We start from the raw sequence: 24,391 nt of genomic DNA, 5'->3' as shown, positions 1-24,391 counted from the left end.
GACAAAATAAATAAATAGACTACTTGGGTAAAATAAACTTTAGGGTACAAAGATGACTTATCTTATAGCACCAAAGTCTTTCATAATAGTAACCTAGACAAACAAAAATGATAAGTTTCAAAAAGCAGGTTCTAACCTCTCCTAATGAACAAATTAACCAACATGGCCACATGCCAAAATCTTTCTAAATAAGGTCAGCAACATCTGATGGCAGTCTCCCAACTTCTATGTTGTGAAATTTCTGGATATCTGCATGCATCCGTTCATCATCCAATGTTACAAAGTTAATTGCAACACCCTTCCTCCCGAACCGTCCACTTCGTCCAATACGATGCAAGTAGTTTTCAGGCTGTGTAGGTAGATCGTAGTTGATAACGAGGGACACTTGTTGCACATCTATACCACGAGCCAAAAGATCAGTTGTGATGAGAACACGTGATGACCCTGAACAGAACTCACGCATGATCATGTCACGTGTGTTCTGATCCATGTCACCATGGGTGGCTGAGACTGTGTGGTCACGGCTTCTCATCTTGTCAGCCAACCAGTCCACCTTTCGTTGGGTGTTCACAAAGATAACACTTTGTGTGATAGCAAGAGTCTGGTAGAGATCACAGAGCGTCTCAAACTTCCACTCTTCTTTTTCAACGTCTACATAGAATTGCTAATTACCTTCTAGAGTGAGCTCATCACGCTTTACCAGAATCCGCACAGGTTTGTTCATAAACTTCCTAGTGATCTCAAGAGCCTCGGGAGGCAATGTTGCAGAAAACACTCCCACTTGAATCTTTGAAGGCAACAGTTGGAAGATTTCGTAGATCTGATACAAGAATGCTCACTGTTAGACAATAAATTCCTTCATGCCATCATCTAGCCCTAACATAAATACAATTAGATAAATTGCTATCCTACAGCAATATCTGATTTCTCAAATACCGGCCCTTGACCTATATCTGATTCTGGGCCGCTATAACTACATAGTTTTAGAGAGCAGTGTATACAAAATTTAAAGATACGTAATTTTGGTTTTCATCATATACAGATCATCAAATCTAAAATAGCTTGATATATAACATATTGCTGTAGGATACGCATGCCAAATGAACTGAAAGATCCTTAAAACCTCTTGAAAGCATTTCATCGGCTTCGTCCAACACAAACATCTGGATGTAATCAGCACGTAGTGACTTCCTGTTAAGCATGTCAAACACACGACCGGGTGTACCGATAACAACATGGACACCAGCAGAGAGAATAAGTTGGTCCTCACGAACACTTGTTCCACCAACACAAGCATGGACAGTGACGCCAAGATAGTCACCAAGTGCGCGCATAACTTTTGCGATTTGCTGGGCAAGCTCACGAGTAGGAGCAAGAACCAAAGCCTGACACTCGACAATGTCACAGTTGAGTTGTTGAAGGATACCGGAGCAAAAAGTTGCAGTCTTTCCTCTTCCTGACTGAGCCTGTTGGATCACCTCAAGACCCTTAATGAACGGAAAATTCCTCTTTGTTGAATTGCTGATGGCTTCTCAAAACCTACAAAGGACCAAATCCAACACATTCGACCATGAACAACAGCATCGAGATCATTCACAGGGCAATTACAGAGTACATAAAAAAAAGTACTAACCATATGCATAAATGCCTCTTAAAAGATCTTCTCGCAGACCCATCTTATCAAAACTATCGGAAACCTCATCATATGGAGTAAAAACATCCTGCTCCTCAGTAGATTGCCTGCTGCAGTAAATAAAGCAACGTTAAAGCCATGTTTTTATTTTTATTTTCTATAGACTACTAATTAAAAGTAATCATTGTAAACGAATATAGAAAACTTACAACTCATCCATCTTGGAATCATACTGTTTACCATCAAAACGAGAACCATCTGGTGTATTGCGTGCCATACTGTAACGATTAAAAAAAAACAATTTCTTATCACCACACACTTTTTAATAAAATGCACTTCAAAATCAAAACCAAAGCTACTCTAATCTAATGTAATTCACAAAAAAAAAAAAAAAAAAAAAAAAAAAAAAAAAAAAAAAGAAAGAATCAAACCATCAAATAAAAAGGTTATAAAAAAAAAAAAAAGGAGTAATATTAGTACTGATCTTACAAAAAAAAAGCACATATACAATGATATGAACATGTGTGTTTACATCAAAAATAGATGCACAAAAACAGACATATCATATCACTACAAAAGAAACGACATTTAGTGACTCAAACCTTTCCTGACTGAAAAAATTTACAATCATTAAAACTTATTTTGATAACTTTTTACAACATAAAAGCGGATGGCCGATTAAAATTTTTTAATTTCATCTCTCGCTACACACACTGAAACACACACTTATTTTTTAATTTTTTCAACAAAATTGAGTATTACGTTTAAAAGTATTTACATTATACATGATTAGTAAAGAATATATCTGTTCGAAACTGTAACTTATTCTATTAAACTATTTAATAATTTGGTCTTTGCTAACCTAAAAATTTTTCATCGTATGTTACCTTTATAATAATGGAGAAGTGTATTATTCAATTAGCTTTTAGAAGAAAAATTTTGAATGCATATAAAACTTTATGGTTAATGTTTAAATTATATTTTCATATACAATAAAATTTGTCGTCCATTAAATAAATAAATAAATATATATATATATATATTTCAATCCGTACAGATATTGGTACTAGTATGTAAATGGATCATACAGTGTAGCCCTTACGCCGCATGGCTAGAGCCACGTGATAGTTGCTTAAGTAATCATGGTTGACTAGATGGTTAATGTGATGGTTATTAGATAGTTAAATTATTTATTATGAGATGTCATTATGGTTTTCGGTTTACTTTTATTTTTTAATTAAAGGTATGGATTAATTATTGTAACGAAAGGCTCTACCTTAACTTAATCTTGTATACATTCTCACCCTCTAATATCTCATAGAAAGAAAAACCTCCTAACTAGGTACGAGACTAACTAGGGGTAAATTAAATCCCCCGGTTCGAACTCTCATCCCAGCCATCATTGGAAGACTATTTTGCATTTGTGTCAACCACTACACTAGCAAGTATAAGACTTTCGGTTTACTATTAAATTATCGTTTGGTTGTTTGAGTTCCAAATTCGTTAGTAAGGATGTTTATAGTCAATAATTTTGAGTTAAAAGGCATTTTGCTCTTTTTGCAAATGAGGTTGGCTCTAAGACCGAAAGGGAGTGGGCGAGGGATAGGGCGAACCAAGTTGTTTTCTGCCCAAAGTGGCACGGAATACCGGGCTCGAGGGGCGAACCGGTGCCTGGCGTCCTCTGAGGATCGCTCAAATTTTGTTGACCAGCACGTTGACAGAGGAGAAAGGGCACGTTGGGGAGAGGAATAAATGGGGTACCGGCTAGTTTTAGGATATTTTTTATATCCCTATATATATATATAATATGTGTGTGTGTAATGGAGTTGCATTGAGAAGGAAGGGATAAAGAAGAAGACAAATGTGTACTCTTTTTTAATTGGGTAGGTAATAAGTGAAATGCATTATAGTGAGGTATTAGATTTTAGACCTGTGTCTAACACTAGACACGAGATTTACGATATTATGAATATTAGATCTTGATACAATTAATTCATAAAAACTTATCATTTTGAAAATAGTTCTAAGTGTTATACTTTGCAAGTTGTTGTACAATAATCACGTGTAGGTTCGTCATTGTCATTATTAATCACGTACAATTGGTGTCGAGTGATGTAAGTAGATGTAAAAATAATAGGGTTTCTTTTTTTGTAAGGGTAATTTTAAAACTTCAAGGATAAGGTGTATGAATATAATGTAAATGTTAAGGGTATTTTGGGAAGGAAAAAATATGATTAAAGTCTTAATTTCAAGATATTAAGAGTAAGATTGGTGTTACTTTCAATTGACACCCAATAAAGTACTTTTAGAGTATTAGTTACAAATGTATTTTTGTTTTGAGTTATTGATGCATTTTTTCATTAAAATATTTTTTATATTATTGATTTAAAATAAATTACAAAATAACTTTTGTAATATGTAAAAGTATATTAAAAAAAATGTAAAAAGGTAAGAAAGTTAACAAAAAAGTTTTTTTTTAAAATTCAATCATTGGAAGTGCCATGACACAATCAAAACTCGACACAGAAGAAAAGAGAATGAATAGGCTAACGGTGCAACGTTTTTTGTCAAAATATCTATGATCCACACACACGAAGTATTCACATGTTAGTCATTATTATCGAAAAGCTAAAAAAACATTAAATAAGAAATTTATTCGGCTATGTTGTTAAACTAACAACTACGATTCCATGGAAGAATTTCCTTGTCATGAGTTTTTTCTTCTTAACTATTGCTTCGTCCTCCAACGATTCCATACAGGCTTCACTCTTGATTGGAATGTGGTTAAAAATTACTTCTATCTATGCTTTCTGTGTAAAGGATCTGCTGGAGTTTCACAAATATGTTCGTTTAGGCCCAATGGGGCAAATCGTATTCTCCATGTTGTTATCTTTGAATGAAATTCGCCTTTCAAAAAAAAAAAAAAAATACAGGCTGCAATCTCAGATCTTGTGAAGCATATAGCCAAGACATTATTCTTTCACTAATCATGTTTGCACAAAGCAAACAGATTGCACAAGTTCTAACTGGGCAAAGATATTAAGAAGGTATGGACTACACGTACGACATTTTCCTTTTCATTTAACTCGTTATTCAAACTCAAATTCTGAACAAATTTCTAGCCGTTGATTCAGTTTCTAATGCCTATTATCTATTGCAGTAAAACTCTGCTAGACAAACAATTTTATGTTCATTGTAATCATTGTACATAACATGATACAATGTTTCTAACTGAAATTTCTTGGTACAACTATAGGTTGTTAGTACAAGAGATGGTAAAGGCATCTGTGACAAGTAGATGAAGTCATTGGTCAGTGCACCAACAAACAGAGGTTGTGGCTTCTTTTACAATACATTACCTCTCCAGGGAGGCGGTTGAAACTTTTGTGCGATATTGAACTTGAACTTTAGAGCACACATGCTTTCGTAGCTCATTTTTGTCTTTCAGCTGCCTGCAAATGAAATTAATAAAGAAATTGGATTAGTGAATTAGAGAACAGAATTAGAAATTTGAGCTAATACCAATTAATACTTTAGAGATATAAGTCCTAACCCAAAATCGAGATAATTCCATAAAGTGACAACTACAATTATCAATCAAAGTATACACTTACTATAACACTAAAAATATTTACATTTTATTTGAGTCACGTGCATAACCTATATGCTCCTCTTATTTCATGAATGCCTAAAACAACCAACAGCTAGCAAGCTATGGACACCATACTTCTACTATATTGGTATTAATTTGTAACTAGCATCATACATATACAAGTTGATCAGCACACGTCCCAATCAATTAACATCGAGACTTTCATTACTTATAATTTTCATTTTTGAGTGAGCAAAACAACCAATGGGGCATAACAAAATGTAACAGCTTTAAGTCTTTAACAATTTTAATTTCTATGACGTTATCAGTCTTTTATGGCAAGAAATAAGAAAGATATTCTATATTTTAGACATTTTGGAGGTTCATAATATACACTACAAAAGATCTGCAGAAACACCTGATTTTATAGTGTCCATAGAAAAAACCATTAATGTTATTATTCTATATAATTCATAAATAAATATATATATAATTCTCTAAAAACCCGAAGGAGTGTTAGAAAGGTACTGCTTTATGTTGCAATTGTACTATCAAAAATGGTATAAATGTTCAGCTTACTAAATTGCCCAGCATTTACAAACCTATCGATGTCTAACGGTATTTCCTATAAACTTGTAAACCTTACTAATATAGTCTGTTAACGATATATCTAATAAATCAATGATCAGGTACTTTCAGTAACTCAAGGGAATAACTGACAATTACCAACACTGCAAAAGATTATTCAGCTAATTTAACCAACTCCATTTTATCCAAGGTTCTTTTCTGTTCATAATCTCTCAAATAACTAAAGATAGATAAAGATGGTGATCCAATCCTTTGTACTTATGAAATAATTAACTTGGGTTATGATTAATCTCAAACGAGTCAAGAAATAGCTTTAGCTTATATGAACAATAGGTCAAAAATCTCCCAAGATATATTAGTTCATAAAGCCTTCTAAACTGTTTTATTCATAAACACGGATTGTTATTGCAACAATGAGGTTTTTAATCATACTAAACGCATTAACTATTTACTTAAGACTTCAGACAGAAAAGTATTCTGGGTCAAACCAGCCCAACCCGTAATAGTGAAGTACCACTGTACCAGTTTCAGCCAGATTTCCAACCTGCTAAACCGGTCCACAATAGTTTCCCTATAATGTGTCTGGCTCTTTGTCTACCTTCATCCCAGAGAATAAATGAAATGTTTTCCAGATGTCCGTATACTAATATGCAGTACGTTTATTTTATAAAAGGTTGCTAACTCTCCATCTAACGCTTACGTAGCACAAACTGGCCAGTGACTATGCATAACATGTTGCAGCTTCTGGGGCGGCTTTCAGCAAAACAGAATAAGCATGGTTGTAATAATCAGCCTAGGCCAGTAATCACTACTGGGTCCTAGACAAAGGCGCCTAGGCCCTACTCGGACTTACTACTCGGCCAATGGTCAGAATATATAGGCCAACTCGATCATAAATCTGTCAAAACTCAGTCAAGCATTTCAGTTTCTTTTCTTCTCTGTTTCCGTTTCTTTTGTGTTTATGGCCGTACCGAATTGCTTATAAGTTTATAAATTGAACGGAAACATAAAAGAAACAAACTTCTAAACATACAATTTTTGAAATTTACTATGTATATATAAACAATTCCAAAGCAAGTACTCCCCGCCTAGGCCAATTACTCCATACAAGGTTCCCAACTACCCGGCCACTCAGGTACCACATAAAGAGTTTTACAATGTTGTTAATAAGCCTAGGCAAAAGTTTTATAGAGACAAAAATATGTAAGTCCATCAGTATGAATATGATTTATGACTACCATCTGATTCCCTTCAAAACTAAATTAAGATATTGAACATTTTAGGATAAAAGTAGCTGACAAATAGATGCGCTATTTGAAATTAAAAGCCAAAAAAAGCTAATTTAGAATAGCATGAACAAGGAGATTTGAGAGCATGTCAAACCTTTTTAAGCTTTTGCAAGACTGAATCTTCAAATGCTTGATACCCAACACCAACCAGGTGTTCATTCAACTGTGGACCATTAGGCTTCACAGGCTCATGGGCTGTTGGGAAAGAAGTAGCCCCAGCTGGTTGAAGGGGTACAACAAGCAAAGGATTAGAAAGATCTCCACACACAGTTCCAGTCGCAGCAACCTGCCAGAAGTAAAAAAAAAATTAAAAAATTCAGACCCATGTTCGTGTGGAAACATCACATGACATTATTCAAAAGGAACTGAATAAACAACTTACAACTGCTTCTTTAGTACCCATCACGATAAGCGCTGATCCTTTTTTATTGGAGCTCCTAATAACCACATCTTTCACCTCACCAAATCTTTCAAATATCTCCCTCAATCTTTGTGCAGTATAATTCAAACCACCCTTGATCCATGAGACCTTAAGCATTTTCTCCTTCTCGGCTGCACTAACACCCCCTCCACCCGTGCTACTTCTTTCTCCACCAACGCTTTCATTCTTTGAAGGTGAAGTCCCGGTTGCCGTAAACCTCATCTTATTTGCATGCATCTCACGAATTCTACTAATTTCTTCTTTAAGTTGCCTGGCAATAATCTCCTCTTCGCTTTTAGCTGCACCGCTCGATTCATAAGCATAAGCAGCCCGTTCTCTCTCCTCAAGATCCGACATCATTCTCCTACGTTTGGAGTCTTGTTGTGATTGCCGTTGAATTTTCTGTTGTTTTGCCCGAAGAAGATCATCAAAAAGTTTTCTAGCCTTTTCATCTTTAAGGATCTCATACGACGTCTGCAACTTCTGAAAATTTGCAGGAGCATCCGGGTCATCCGGTCGCTTATCTGGATGTAACTGTAGTGCCTTTGCCTTATAAGCTTTTGTTATTTCTTTCTCTGTAAGTTTGGACCCTTCTTCGCCAGACGGCAATCCGAGAAAAGCATAATGGTCGATATCAACATCCATTTGTTTTCCCTACCTACCATAACAAAAATTAAACACAATAGTATAAGTAACTTATAAAACTATAGGACATTCAATCTAAAAACCTAAAAACTTTAATCGAGATGCATTTGAGGGACACATTTATGTCCAAACTAAATATGTCGATCAATATTTAACTATATATATATAACAGTCTCTAAGGGGGTGGCCTACATATATAAATCAAATATGAAAGTTGACAATCAAGGTTTCTAACACAAGAAAAAAACTCTAGAAGAAACTTTAAAACGAAACAAATGAAAAAAAAAAAAAAAGTATTTTAATTGATTGATTGATTATAATAGAATTTGTAAACCCTAAAGTATATATATATAAAAAAAAAAAAACGCTAATTGATAAATAAGCATGAAACAAGACTTGTTGTAGAACCCTAGCAGTCTTAACATTATAAAGCTGAAAAATTAAATAAAACTGAATTGGAAATTGAATACAGAACTTACAGATAGAAAAGAGATGACGAGAGGGAAGAGGTAGCAGAATAAACGATTCTAGGCGTTGTTCGGGAAGATGTATTACGCCAAACAAAAGATTTCTATTTGCAATACTGATTAGTCGAACCTATATATGTTTTTTCTTTTAAAAAGAGTTGAGCCTATTAATCTAATCTTTATACAGTACTATTTAACCTATACTAGCATTGTACCCGCACAATGCGGTGGCGGTGACGGCGATAGTGGTTTAGTGGTGTCAGTGACGGGTGGTGATTGATGACATCGACAATTGTTGTTGATTTGTCTAACCGTGTAAGTTGATACAATAGTGATAGTGTTATTTTAAAAGATAAGAGTTTAAAATGTAAATTAATTCATTAAGAGTAATTTTGGTAATTTCTAATAACCTTTCCATAAGGGTTGTTTATTAAGGGCATTCTAATAATTTCTGATCTAACTATTTTCTAATTCTTTCATAAAATAAGGGTGAATAATCATTATAAATAAGTAGTAGATAAGTATTACGCCTTTATACTATTTAATCTAATCTTTTACTAAAAAACGGCCGCCTACAAAGGTTATGTAAAACTTTAATACATTTGATAATTAAATTAAGCTATGAGTTTTGTATCTTATAAATATTTTTATTAACTATTTATATTAATTATTTATATCATTCAGCACCGCTTTCACACCAACAGTCGTTCTCACCACCACACCGTCACTGTCACGACCATTATCCCATTACGCAGGTACCGTGCTAGTTATCTTAAAACTTTAAACTAAGGTTGGAATACTATAAATTTGAAATATGTTTTTTTTAAAACTCTGACATTACTTTTTTATTTGTCCCAGTCATTAAACTTTTTTTATTTAGTTTTAAGTCATTAAAATTTACCGAATTGTCTCATTCGGGTCATTCATTTTCAAATTTTGTTGATCATGATAATGTGATTATTATTCTAGATGGCATGGACTCATCTAATTGATGTAACATTGATAATGTGACATTTACTTAAAAGGGGTGTACGACTCAAAAAAGGCGGTGTACGAATGACCACTCATACTTAAGGCCATATAAGCAGTGATACGTCAATCGAAATAGGTAGCCACGTCATCATGATCAACGGAATTTGAAAATTGAATAACTTACATGGAATAATTTGACAACTTTTATTGACCTATAAGGAAAAGTACAATCGTTTGGAAAGGAAAAATAAAAAAATATGTAAGATCCTTTAGAAAAAAGAAAAAAAAAAACCCTAGCTGAAATTTCTAAACTTTCAATGTGAAATTCATCAATAAAAAATACTCGTAATTACATATGTTCCTTACTTTGCTCCTCTCACCATTTGTAACCATGAAGAACTTTGATTTCAACTTTAGACAAAGGATCTCAATTAGTCAACTTTATTATCTAATTATACATTTCAACTCGTCATTTTTCAAAACTTGTATAATTTACATCTCATCTTCCCTATACATCATCAAAGATAGTGTCTATGAAAGAGGATTTTGGGTGTTAGTTTTACCTCCCGTCTTTTCAATACATTTTTAAATCTGATTGAACAACCGTATGACTTTGTGGACATTTTCCGCTTTGGATGTTTGTGGTGGGTTCAAGTTTTGTGATAGGTTAAGCGTTATGACAATTGTGTTCAGTTGTGCTTTACAATGGTGGTTTGTGGTGGTTTAATGTCGTGGTCTAAGACGGATTGTTTAAATTTTTTGGTTTGTTAATGTCGTGGTCTAAGACGGATTAGGCCATTTTGAGGTAGTTTCGGACGGGTTTGGGGGTGTATGGTCGTACTCATTTTTTGTGTTTCAACAGTCATAAGAGGGTCGGAAAGTGGACTTCAAATTGTTTCAGCGTGTGGTACTCACGAAATATTTGGTTAACCCTCTCTGCATCTAGTTGTGCCACTGTAACAATCCTTCAAAATTGATCCGAAACACAACAAAATTCACTGGCAACTCTTCAACTAGAAAATGCTAAAACTATTATCATAAAAACTTTACTTCTGTTACCATATTACGGTCAACAAGTGACAGTCTCGTTATGTTTCAAGACCCATAGTGTTTAAGTGGTTGCAGAAACAAAATATCAACTATCTTGATAAAAAGAAATGAACATTTACAGATTGCTAAATGCTAACCCTAATGTATACTAATGCAATTCATCATAGTGAAATTCATTTGTTAAAATTTAATACAATCACACACAATGAATAGCATACACTCGTACAGGAAGGTGCCATGCTGAAATCACGATGCAAATATGTAACAAAGACGTATCTGCTATGGAATTCTCTTCTTTTAATGCAGCAGCATAAGCTAGAACCTGTGTCCCATGCCTTCTGAATATAATCGTCATGATTATCATGCTGAGGCAACACACAATCATGCAGGTTTTCTTAAAATTGAGGCAAGCAAGTACCAGAGACCGGAATCAACAGATGATAACACAACAATAAGCATTGCCACAAGAACAAGAGTCAAAGTAGCAGTCTTCAGCTGCCCAAATAAATCAAGATTAAATCAATAGTTCACCTCCATAAGCAAAACGTTATGTCTTCCAATTAGCCAATTTTTAGTGACAATTTATAAAAACTACACAATCCAACTGTTAGTATATGCTCCTCTAGAAGGGGGAAACTGGACGTCTTCAGTAACAGGTTGAGACGGGTAAACGTTGTCTGCCACTAAAATAAGGTACTGTACTGTTTTTACAACACATGGTACAAATCTATAACTCTATATAAGCAACATTGGTGGTGTATGGCTTAGTTTGGTCGTGTACAAACGTACCTATCCCCACCCTTGTTATATAATGGGTCAGGTATGGTGAACCATAGCAGTTTATGTCAAATTTTGATGAACAAAAAATATATATTATGTTAAAGACGGTAACAATGCTACACAATTATGATCTAAAGGCTAATGAGATGTCAAAGGTACTGTGCATTAAAATCAGCCTTTTGATACCGTATGACCAAACTGAGATGAAACTTAACCCAAACAGACCCATTGACAAGTATATGGGTCAAAATTGCAACCTCTAAGTTTCTCCTTTCCATGAAAGTATGAAACTACATGACTTCCTTTTTGAGATGTCTAAATGTTACAATATCTTCTTTTGTGGATATTGTCTATGTTAAAAATGTAATTAAGGTATCTCACCAAGTCACTATTATGCCCACTACAAACAAACTGATGGCATTTGACATATGCACAAGAAATAATCATGTCACTGATGCATTTTGGATATTTGGCATATAGTCGGAACAATTTACTTCAACTATAGTTGACATCACAGTCTGCATAGGTCCAAATACAAAACTACCATTCATAAATTCCTAAAAGACTCTTAATTTTCACACAAAAAGGTTTCACCAAAGACTATGGCACGTCTTGTATATGTGTAACATAACCTTCTTTCTATTGGTGATTGTAGAATCTAGTTAATAAGATAGCCCAGTAACATGATAGATATATATGATCTAATCTTTCTGCGAACTTTTCAAGCTACAAATTTGCAACTTTTAAGTAATCCATCTACCTTACTTTGAGAAATTTTGAATCTCCATGATACAAAAATAGATCCATCTACTGTGCAATGTCAATGTGAAAATGTTTTTACCCGAGTGGTTATTAGATCATGACAGTTGATATTCTATCTGATGGTAGGTATGAAATAATTTATCTAAACTTCTAATGAACTTACGCCAGATAATCTAGAGATAAGAACCAGGAAATAAAGCTATGCTTAAATCATGAACACTAACCGTATTCTGGAAACCTGGCCACTCAATGTACTTCAGCTGGCTAGGCTGCTCAGCAAGAAACACAAACACAGATTTTAAAGCCCTGAAATTTTAATATTCATTAATTAGTTAGCATCAGTTACATTTTTCATTTATAAATCTATACCTATATAACTAAATATTTCTTTTTGAAGTCAAAGAGTATCGTCAATGAACATAGTGAGGTAGTTTCTTTTTCTCTTATTTTTTTCCTCTCAAAACCGGGAGCCTATACTAAACTTCGCTGAAATACCACATACATTCATCATTAATAAGTAATCAAAAACATACAAGTATTTGAGCATATAACGTACTATGTTTGACATTACATGTTAAGTTTTACAGTTTTTCATTAAAAAGGAGTAATTAAAGTACAAACAACGCAAATATTACCTCATAAATTCCTGGGAGGGTGCTAACCAAAAGGGTCTGTTCCCATCATAATGTGAACTTGGCTCGTAGTTTCTGCTTCCTGCTGATAAAACATATTTGGCACCATAACCTCCTCGAACAAAATACAGAGGTCTTGTTACAGAAGTCTTCAAAATCATAAAAAATGTATCAACAAATGACCCTGGCTGTAGTTGTCGTAAAGAAGAAAACCGTTCACCGATTTACCTTTTCAAAGCAAACATGGGTTTTTGGGTAATTTACTAATGTATTCGCAGTTAACTTCGGAGAGGGCAACAGCGGTTTTGAAATATTTAAACCTGTACCAGCAATGGCAGAGAAAGTCAATGTAAATATACTGGAAGAGAAAAAAAAATACAATGTCGGTAACACTATCCGTAATGGCCCTCATGAGGGTAGGTTGGTATGTGGGTGTTAGTTCCAGAACATTCCTTTGTTGATCGATTCAGAAGCCTAATTTCAGATGTCAGGTAATGTATTTGCTCAATCTTAATTTAGGGGTTTCGAGAAAAGTATGATGTGCTGAGTTTGTGAAAGGCTGCAGATTAAGTAACAAACTAACAATTGCTGCATACCATGGAAAGTAAATAAAATAAAAAGGAGCCTTGAGGTCAGATAGGTTGGATAATGGGCCAAAATGGTACAGATTAAAAGAGGTAAGTTTTTAGGCAGGCAGTGATGAATCGATGATTAAACGTATTACAGTGTGATCCGAAGGTTAGAGATGGAGAAGGAACCTGTAAAGCTGGTCACTGAACCAGAAATTAATGCCATTCAGTTAACGGAACCTGTAAAGCCATTGAAGTAGAAAATTTTATATACCACATAACATAAAACGCCATAACTCAGTAGAATACAGATAACATGGCACCATGCCACCAACCGACATGAAACTGAAAAGTAATTTGCCAATTCTGTATCCTAGTTAATACGCCTATTAAGTAAATGATAACACATGGCAAAAGCTAACAAATGAAACGAGGAGAGCATGATGTCTAAAAATTAGGCTCTTCTTCTCTCCTCTATATTGATTTTCCGGACATATGAGTTAGGTTGATGTAGCACTCTTCGTCCAACAATCCTTAAGCAAACACAAAATTAGGGTATCTACATACTGAAATTTGAAACATGTTATATACACCTTAAAGTCAGCAGCGGATCCTAGATGAAATGCCACCAAACATGATAAACATATTACAGAGATACAACAAAATAAACAGACTGTTAATAGGCGTATATAGTACAATGTTATTATAAGAGAAGATAGAATTCCATTGAAAAGTAAGATAAAAATCAAACAAGTTACCTCCTAAACAAGTCAGCCACGTTCACCCACTATATAAAAAATAACTACTAAGTAACAACATAAACAAACGATATTGTCCTCTTTTACACAAGCTATTGTTGCGTTTGGTTATAGAAATTAGGAGTGATTTCTAGAGAAAAAAAAAATTTAGGGAAACATAGAAAACATAAAACACGTTCAAATGTGGTTTTTCCGAAAACATTTTCCATGAAAACAGAAAACACCCTAATTTATAATTACACTTTGGAAAACAGATTTTGATTGTTCTCTAACTATTTTCCATTTTAGAAACGGAAACCTCCTTATCTTTTACACTTGACAACTATATGCGTTTTCATAATTTTCAAGGGTATAATAAATATAATAAACCCTTCATTTTCTTTCGCAGTGAAAACGAAAAAAAAAAATTAAAAAAAAAAACCTAATCCAAAAGCCATATATGTATCAAAACAGAAAATTAAAGAGAAAATCATAAAACCAAAAATATATGCTTTTAAAAATTATAATTAAACAAAGAAAGAAAAAACATAATGACGTCTACATAAATAAGTACATACTTACCGAACACACACTACTACAGTAGCTCTGGGAAACAGAGAAGACCAGGGGATTAATTTGGGAAGAAGGCAAATGCAAATTGCAAAGCAGCAGCGGATTATTATGATTCAAGTCTTTTTTGTTAATTTTAGTTATAGCCCATTGGGCTAAAAGATGTAGCCCAAAGAGTTCCAAGTGATAGCAACAATGTAACTTTTACAGTGTATTCTTTAGTTTTTATTAGAAGAAAAGAGAAGAGAAGATTGGATAGGAAAAGAAATGATAAAATATTATATAAAAAAGAGGCATTCTCAAGTTTAAAGAAAAAAAAAAAAAAGTTGATAGTTGAATGTATTCTTGAGTTAGAAGGGAAGGAAAAGAAAGGATAAAAAGATACAATTTTACATTTATAGCCTTGTAGTAATTAAAACATTAATAAGTTTGAGGGGTATAATAATAATTTCACCACTTTTCCTTCCAAAATCTTAACCAAAAGTGGCAAAAAAAGTTTTGGGATCAAAACATCCTATTTTTCACTTTCTTTCCCTTCCCTTTCTTTTAAAACAAAAACTAAAAGTTTCTTACCCTTTCTTTTCTTATCTCTTTAAAATAAAACTCAAGAATGCACTCAGTTTTACATGGGCAAACACTTTTCGTTTCTTTTCATGAACAACAACTATACCCAATCCTTGAACGGGGTATGAGAGAGGTGAGCTGTAGACAGTCTTACCTCTACCCAAAGGTAGAGAGACTGCTTCCATAGGACCTCCGGCCAGGAAGATGTAAAAGCCGTAAAAGGGTAAAGTGTTTATACCTGTCTGTCGAGACCATGATAAGGCGATATACCTGTCAGTTGGGTCCGTCGGGTATGCCACCTTATAAGTAGGGAAGGGTAGCAAACCTACGACAACAAAACCTTAGCACAATACATAAACTCTAGCAACTATAGTATGCAAATAACAACATAAAATGTAGGGGCATAATAAACAAAGCCTTCAGCAAGGACAACCAAACCTATACATATGAATTGACTACAAACTAAGAGGATTAAACTATTTCTAAACAACCTACCGAGCAAAGTACCTTAGGTCGCTAAGGTAAACTAAATCTTAGTCTACTCACAAAACGACAAAGGTAACCTACACACCTAGTCCTCTAGAACTGTCTGATGAGTACACCCGACAACAAAAGAATACGGAAAAGTAGTAACAAGCAACCTAGATAACTAAAAGCACAGGTTTAACAAAACACATATAATAACAGCCAAATAGAACGTAGACAAATTTAAAAGTGTTTCGGAATAAAGGCCAAACCTACCTATACTTTTCGTTTCTTTTCCTCCTTAATAAAAATTTATAAAGGTGGAAATATCTCGAAAAACTTAACATCATATGCTAAGCTACAATTACAAGAGTATCAATAAACCCACATAAAGGCTTAAGCTTAGGAAAGCTACGTGCTACGTGCATAATACAGACTATAGGTTATTTGTGTAAGATTTAACGGACTTAATAATAAAAAAAAAATTTAATCTATTGACTCAATAAAAATATATTTGTTTTGTGACTTAATAAAAAAAAACAATTGTTTACTCAATACAGACATACATCATATATCAATTCAAGACATATATTATATATCAATTTAATCACTTAATAGTTAAAAAACAAACAGAACTATCTGTATGAAACCAATTTGATAACCACGTCCCATCACTAGGACTAAAGCATCCGACATTCTTCTAAGTTCTAGCATTGCATTATTGTATAGATCATATATTTTGTAACAATTAAGTCTTTGGGTTTTAATCCACAACCTACGATCGACCGACTACCAAAAGATTCTTATATTTATATACATTATTCATATTTAATCATTATTATTATTATTTAATATTGAATTCTTATATTATTATTATTATCTCTTTTAATTTAGTTTGTTGTTCATGTTAAGTTCATTATAACTTCTTCTTCAACAACAAAAAATTAAAACCACATTAGTTCATCTTAAAAATCTTAAGCCAATACATGTTAACCAAATCAAAACGTTCGAGACGGTCTTTGTTGATGAATTGGTATGTATTTGTCAAATTATATACTGTATATTTTTTGTTGAGCTTAACACTAAATCGTTTAGTCTAAAATGTAGTTTGTGTTTGTAGTAACTAGTAAGTTTAGATATAACAAACTCCAAAATTTTTATTTAACTAAAGTTGAAAAAAAGAGATAAACTGAAATCAATATTTATATGGAGTTAATTTTCATATATTTTTTCTTTAGTTTTCGTATTGATTAAATTGTGATATTGGTCATATTGATGGTTGTTCGAATCATATTGTTGTTGTGTGAATTTTTAAATCATCTAAGTTGTTCATCTCTTTTTTTAATCAAACAACTGCTTTTTATGGATATTTATTGTTTGTCAGAAGTGTGTGATAACTAAATTGTAGTATATTATTATGTCAGAACCTATCATTATTCATTACTTGAAATATATTGATTTCTTTTATCATGATTTTATAGCTAAAGGATATTGTGAGTTGAAGTAATAGTGTATCTCTTCATGTGAAGTCAAAGATTTTATATTTTATTTTTAGGTATTTTAATTTTATTCATTATATATTTAATATACTTGAATTCTAATTTTTTAGCTTTAAGTAGTATGTTTTGAGACTATCCGTCTATTGGACGAACCTAAACACTAGTATCTACCAATAAACTAAAACAGGATTAAGATGTTCTTCAAACGACATGTGTCGTAATACTTGATCGACTCATGTCCTTTTAATTTATTTGTGTTATTGTATTAGTTTCTTTAGTTGTACATATATTCAAATTAGACTTAGAATTAAACTCTAACTCTTGGCTTATAGATTCAAAACACATTATAAACTTATTTGATTGATCGTTCTTATTAATAAATAAAAATGAAGACTTCAAAATTGTGAATTTACGATCCAAAATCACAAGGTTTTTTGCCGTCATTCACTATGCTTACAAGTTCCGATTTTGATGTGTAAATCCAAAACTTTAACTAAACATATATTATATTTATCAATACTACTTTTATAACTTAGTTTCGATCATCGGTTTACTTTAACCACATATGATTTTTTTTCTCACAAATCATATGTGAGGTATATTTGATTTATTTATAATACAAACTATATGACTACCGTACATCGTACGGGTATTATAACTATTATAATATATTTAACACATATATATGTAACATAAAAACAAAAATTCTTACGAAAACAAGTTATGAAGATTTGAATGATAATGAGATCAAGTTTATTAATATTGGTTATACCAATTCTACTAACTATTGAATTCCAAAAAGGATTATCCATATGACACCAACACGTGTACCTCACGTGTGTCACGTTCATTTTTTAATCATTAATTGACACTTTCATGTGTCAGTGTGTCACTACTCTATTTCTTAATATAATGGCCGTAGAATGAAACGGAGTTGATCCAATTCTATAGATAAAAGTGGAATAACTTTAATCATTGGAATACATGTAATAATAAAAACTTAAATATTATATGTTAATTTTGATCATTAGATTTAATCTAATGGCTTAAGTTGATCAAACTTTATCTATAAAGTTGAATTAACTTTAGAAAATTATAATCAGTGTTAGATATTGATTGCTATGTAATGTAATTCGGTGGATTTAGTTAGTGATTAACTTTTCTTAAAAAAAAAAAGATTATACCCACATTGTAGGGCAGTTTTTATTTGTAGTTCATGCTCTAGTTTAGAACAGGTATGTCGGAAATGGAATTCACATATTAACGAATCCATTTGTAACTGGAGTCTAAACTTTAGAGATAACTTTCTTCAACGGACAATGATAAATCTTTTTAATCAGATAGCTTAATAATCCTCATAAAACATTAAGAATGTGATATGTGGTATCCACTAATTTTCTTTCCTAATTTTGTCCCCTGATTTTTTCACATGTCATTATCTCATAGTTAAAAAAATTATTAGGTTATTTGATTAGGAAAATTAATCATTTCGCTTCTTCAATTATTCATGAAATGGGAGGCACTTCATATGCGTGTTGGGATTAGTTGTATAGGTTTGGATTATATCTATATCGATGCCTTCGTATATAATAATTATTAGTCTTCAGCCTCATTCGACGGATAATCTCAAAATATATGTACCAAAGGTGAATATCATAATAATATGTAACAAAACATAAACAAAACAAATTTAAAAGAATATACTTTTTTGTAGTAGAAGAAGAAGTCATAATCAAAATACAATTGACAACAAACTAAATTAAAAGATATGAAATAATAACAATAATATAACAACTCAATATCAAAAAGTTAAAAAAAAAACCCAACCAAATATTAAAAATAAAATTAAAGTGATATAAACAAAAACAATATGTTTTTTAATTTAAGAAATTTACTGAACTAGATTTATTTATTAACAATAATATGAATGAAAATATTACATAGTATCAATATTAATTAATTAGAAAAGAAAAACTATAAGCATAACGAAAAGTTTAAATTTAACTTCTTATTGTGAAAATATATCGTATGATTTAGGTAAGATTCAAAGCGAATCAAAGTTTTGGTACTCATGGAATCCTACATTTTCATTTTTTTCAAGTTTAAATTGTTCACACATGTAAGAAGAACTCATAAAATCATACTATTTTCATATTTATATACTTTTCAAAGGTGTTAAAATATATTAGTTCCTTACACTAAAAAAATAAAGAAATCATTTATAACATTTAACTTTTTCACACAAGAGGAAGCGAAAAAATTGACTATTATAATGTTTGATATATGTTTACACTTAAAAATGAGAAATAATTATGATTTTTTAATAATTTTTTACACTTTAAATGTGAATTGTTGTACACAGCTTGAACAAAAGGAAAATGACTAATCTTCATAATAAAAAAGCCTAAAAATCTTTCTAACACTCTGAGAATGTGATATGTGGTATCCATTAATTCTCTTTCCTAATCTTACCTCCTGATTTTTTCACATGTCATTATCCAATAGTTAGAAGGATTTTTAGGCTATTTTATTAGGAGGATTAATCATTTCCCCAAACAAATTACTAATAGATTTCTTTACACTTTCTAAAAACTAGAAGAGTCCATACAATGCAGCTGTGGTAATGGTGTGGTTATTAACGTAAAAATAATTCATTTGAATAAGGGTAGTATAATTATATCAAAGATTGAGGGATGCATGTTATGAATAATTTAATTGAATATTATATAGATTTATTAGGTGAACATAGTTAAATCAATAAATAAAAAAAGACATACGGTAGTTCGGGTCGATAGGGGTTGAGAAATAGTTTTGAGGTATTTTGGGTAGATTTTAATGTATAAATTGAGAAATGGTTTATTTTGGGTTTTTTAAAAAGAGATAATTAATATATATATTAAAAACAAAGTATCGAAAAGCGTGTAAAGAATATTATATTTTTTATTTTCACCACATAAGCTTTAATCTTTACATTTTTAGCACTAAATTATAATAATTTTTAGTAAACTTTTTGTTCTATTTATTTTCACCACAAAACTTTCAATCTTTACACTTTTAACACTAAACTATAATATTTTTTAGTAATAGTATACTTTTTATTCTTTTTACTTTCACCACAGAAGTTTCAATATTTACACTTTTAGCACTAAACTATAATACTTTTTAGTAAACTTTTTAGCGTGTAAAGAATAATATATTTTTTATTTTTTTTATTTTTAACACATAAGTTTCAATCTTTACATTTTTAGCACTAAAGTATAATACTTTTTAGTAAACTTTTTGTTCTATTTATTTTCACCACAAAACTTTTAATCTTTACACTTTTAGCGCTAAACTATAATATTTTTTAGTAATAGTATACTTCTTTTTACTTTCACCACAGAAGTTTCAATCTTTACACTTTTAGCACTAAACTATAATACTTTTTAATAAACTTTTTATTTTTTTATTTTCAACACAAAACTTTCAATCTTTACATTTCTAGTACTAAACTATAATATTTTTTAGTAAACTTTGTATTCTTTTTATTTTCACCAGAATATTTTAACTTTTTGCACTTCTAGCACTAAACTTTCATAGTTTTTAATTTTATTTTATTTTAAGGTACGGGAAAACGTGTATAGAATAATATACTTTTTATTTTATTTTTTATTTTCACCATATCACTCTTTATACTTTTAGAACAAAACTTTTATAATTCTTAGTAAACTTTTTAATCTTTTTTATTTTTACCACAATATCTTAACTCCTTACATTTTTAACACTAAATTTTTCTACTTTTTGATAATCTTTTATATTAACTACAACATTTTAATTTCTTATACTTTAGCAACAAACTTTTTAACACAGATATTAAAATGAAATATACGGGAAAACTTGTAAAGAATAATAAACTTTTTATTCATTTTATTTTCACCACAACATTTTAACCCCTTATACTTTTAGCACTAAATTTTTATACTTTTTGATTTTCTTTTATTTTCACCACAACATTTAAGTCTCTTACACTTTTAGCACTAAACTTTTATGCGAACGACTTTCACTTTCACACAAAACTTTTACAGCATTTTTTAACTGACAAATGTCAGTTTTTAATAATTTGAATAATAATTTCTTCAAAAGTTTATGGCACCTTATCTCTTGAATAATATTTTTTATTAAATCGTTAACACATATAATGTCTCCCGGAGCAACGCTCCGGTGACATATCTCGTATATATTAAAAACAAAAGTACGAATAAACGCGTAAAGAATAGTGTACTTTCTATTCTTTTTATTTTAACCACATAAGTTTCAATATTTACATTTTGCGCACTAAACTATAATACTCGTACTTTTTAGTAAAGAATAGTATACTTTTTATTTTCACTACAAAAGTTTCAATCCTTACACTTTTAGCACTAAACTATAATACTTTTTAGTCTTTCTATTTTCACCACAAAACAAAAGTACGGAAAAACGTGTAAAGAGCAGTGTACTTTCTATTCTTTTTATTTTAACCACATAAGTTTCAATATTTACACTTTGCGCACTAAACTATAATACTTTTTAGTAAGGAATAGTATACTTTTTATTCCTTTTATTTTCACTACAAAACTTTCAATCTTTACACTTTTAGCACTAAACTATAATACTTTTTAGTAAACTTTTTATTCTTTCTATTTTCATCACAATATTTGAACTATTTACACTTTAGCCCTAAACTTTCATACTTTTTGATTTTTTCTTTTATCTTAAAGTACGGGAAAACGTGTTAAGAATAGTATATATTTTATTTTTATTTTTATTTTCACCACAATAGTTTCACTCTTTACACTTTTAGCACTAAACTTTCATAATTTTTAGTAAACTTTTTATCTTTTTATTTTGATCACAATATTTTAACTCTTTACACTTTTAACATTAAATATTCATACTTTTTGATAATCTTTTATTTTAGTCACAACATTTAGTCTCTTACATTTTAGGAACAAACTTTTTAACATATATATTAAAAAGAAATGTACAAGAAAACGTGTAATGAATAATAAACTTTTTATTCATTTTATTTTCACCACAATATTTGAACTTTTTATATTTTTAGCACTAAGTTTTTATACTTTTTGATTTTCTTTTATTTTCACCGCAACATTTTAGCCACTTATACTTTTAGCACTAAACTATTATGCGAACTACTTTCTTTCAAACAAAAATTTTACTATTTTTCTTTTAACTATCACGTGCAAAGAATAGTACCATTTTTATTCTTTTTGTTTTCACTACAACATTTTAACTCACACTTTTAGCACTGAATTTTATACTTTTTGATTTTCTTTTATTTTCACCACAACATTTAAGCCTCTTACACTTTTAACACTAAACTTTTATGCGAACTACTTTCACTTTCGCACAAAACTTTTACTGTTCATTTTTTAACTGACAAATGTCAATTTTTGTTGTATTTTTAATTATTTGAATAATACATGTTTTCATAAAAAAGTTTGTGGTTTTTTAACTTCGGTCTATGAAAGCATACCTATTTGTAACGCATTATCTCTTGAATAATTTTTTTCTAAAAAATCGTTAACAAATGTAATATCTCCCAGGGCAACGTCCGGGGAACATATCTTATTTGTTTTATAAATGAGTAAAGATAATAGGTGAGTTAGAGGTATGTTAAGAATATTTAAAAATGTGTTTAATTACTTAAAAATGGGGTTAAGTTTGCATTATAAAAAAGTATAGAAATATAGATATAAATATGAAAAAAATAAATATAAGTAAATGACATTTTTGTTGTAATCATCTCTTCTCATACACATACATCTCATGTTAATAAGTGGATAACTATCTATATCAAGCAAATTAAGGTTTAGCTTCCATATGCTTGTAGCTAAGTTGAAAATTGAGATACGACGACTAGGAGTCCACTAGCTTTATCACATTCGTGGCTATTTCACTCTTTTGGAAAAAAAACTAAAATGACATGTAGTGGTGGATAGATTTGGAAGATAAAAAACAAGCGTGCTAAACTGGCTGCGGAAATCCTTAAAAAATGTGTGATGAAAAAAATGAAAAATCTATATAGCTACATAAATAAATGAATCTCAAGATAAAAGATTCTTAAGTAATAACGTGTATCATGTATGATATGGAACATTAGTGGTTGAAATGTATTTTTTTTATGGGGTTGAATAAAAACTACAAAACAGATAAAAGATTGATTTTTAAAAGTTTTTTTTATTAATAATGTGTGGAAAACTTATTAACTCATATATTGTCTCATTTAATTAAAAACAATTTCTTGTGTAATTCATTTTACACACTATTAATTGATGATGCATCTTATATATTATATAAAAGTCATAAGCCTGAATTAAGTGCTGATGGATTAAAGATTAATTGAGGATTAGAATAAGTTACTGATAATTATAATTTTACTTATTAGTTTTAGGATTTTATTGTATGGTAATTAGTTTGAGTGGTAACTATGTATGGTGTATATATATATGAATGAATGTATTAGTGTGTGAATGGTTTTAATCTAGGCTTTTGAGTTTCTTCAATTATTATTATTTGTCATTAAATTACGTTAGCATCCGCCAAAAGTTTTGCTTTTTCCTTACCAAGTATGTGTTTCTCACCCCTCTTCAGTTTCCTCAGTTGATAAATTCATATGAGGGTTATAGAATTCTAATGAGATTCAATCTCCTCATTGTTACCCTATATATAGGGTTAAACATTCTCAGTGCAGCGATACATCTTGCGGATCATATATACACTCTATATAAATTTCTTCAAACCGAAATCCATGGGAAAGGCAACTGATGCTACTGCCAGCAAATCTGATCCTATATTCATTGATGATCTTCATGAAGAAATTGATGGGCTTCTTACTGTATTGGGATGTCCTTAGTATCAGTAAAAAGTACATTAGTACAAACTACATAATGTCTGACAAGAAGGTAAGTAGCTATAAATTAATCATTTTAACATATGTTATGAACCGTATCTTATTGCCAAATAAATCATCTGTTTGCAGGGAATCTTATATATATTCTAAAATTGTAAGATTGAAATCAATGCTGAGGATTAAGTATTGATTAGGGTATTAAATAATTTACTGAGATTTAATGATTTTACTGGGGTTATTGGGTTAATTTTCCTTCTTTTCTAG

General features: G+C 31.0%; 2 protein-coding genes and 1 pseudogene across 4 annotated transcripts; all 3 read right to left on the bottom strand.

The window, feature by feature from the left end:
- On the bottom strand, window positions 1–1,910 carry LOC122596339 (annotated as a pseudogene).
- Window positions 1,911–4,688: 2,778 nt separating this feature from the next.
- LOC122596605 (dnaJ homolog subfamily C member 17-like) lies at window positions 4,689–8,768 on the bottom strand. Of its 2 annotated transcripts, none has more exons than XM_043769217.1 (4): window positions 8,648–8,768; window positions 7,485–8,181; window positions 7,197–7,388; window positions 4,689–5,085 (listed from the first exon to the last, which is right to left on the bottom strand). In XM_043769217.1, exons 2-4 carry the CDS (start codon window positions 8,166–8,168, stop codon window positions 5,065–5,067), a joined length of 897 nt encoding a protein of 298 aa, XP_043625152.1. In that variant the 5' UTR covers window positions 8,169–8,181; window positions 8,648–8,768; the 3' UTR covers window positions 4,689–5,064. The 2 variants fall into 2 exon arrangements, with proteins under 2 accessions (XP_043625152.1, XP_043625153.1); XM_043769218.1 differs by having other exon boundaries at window positions 7,485–8,177.
- A 1,853-nt stretch (window positions 8,769–10,621) lies between these two features.
- Window positions 10,622–14,821, bottom strand: LOC122596145. Of its 2 annotated transcripts, none has more exons than XM_043768675.1 (6): window positions 14,720–14,821; window positions 13,590–13,640; window positions 13,060–13,151; window positions 12,835–12,980; window positions 12,424–12,505; window positions 10,622–11,022 (listed from the first exon to the last, which is right to left on the bottom strand). In XM_043768675.1, exons 2-6 carry the CDS (start codon window positions 13,624–13,626, stop codon window positions 10,831–10,833), a joined length of 549 nt encoding a protein of 182 aa, XP_043624610.1. In that variant the 5' UTR covers window positions 13,627–13,640; window positions 14,720–14,821; the 3' UTR covers window positions 10,622–10,830. The 2 variants fall into 2 exon arrangements, with proteins under 2 accessions (XP_043624610.1, XP_043624611.1); XM_043768676.1 differs by having other exon boundaries at window positions 10,622–11,152; window positions 14,720–14,820.
- Between the last annotated feature and the right edge of the window lie 9,570 nt (window positions 14,822–24,391).

Source organism: Erigeron canadensis, chromosome 4, assembly GCF_010389155.1.
Source record: "Erigeron canadensis isolate Cc75 chromosome 4, C_canadensis_v1, whole genome shotgun sequence".
Lineage (NCBI taxonomy): Eukaryota > Viridiplantae > Streptophyta > Magnoliopsida > Asterales > Asteraceae > Erigeron > Erigeron canadensis.
The sequence above is the reverse complement of the archived record's forward strand: the minus strand, read 5'-3'. Positions and strand labels throughout refer to the sequence as shown.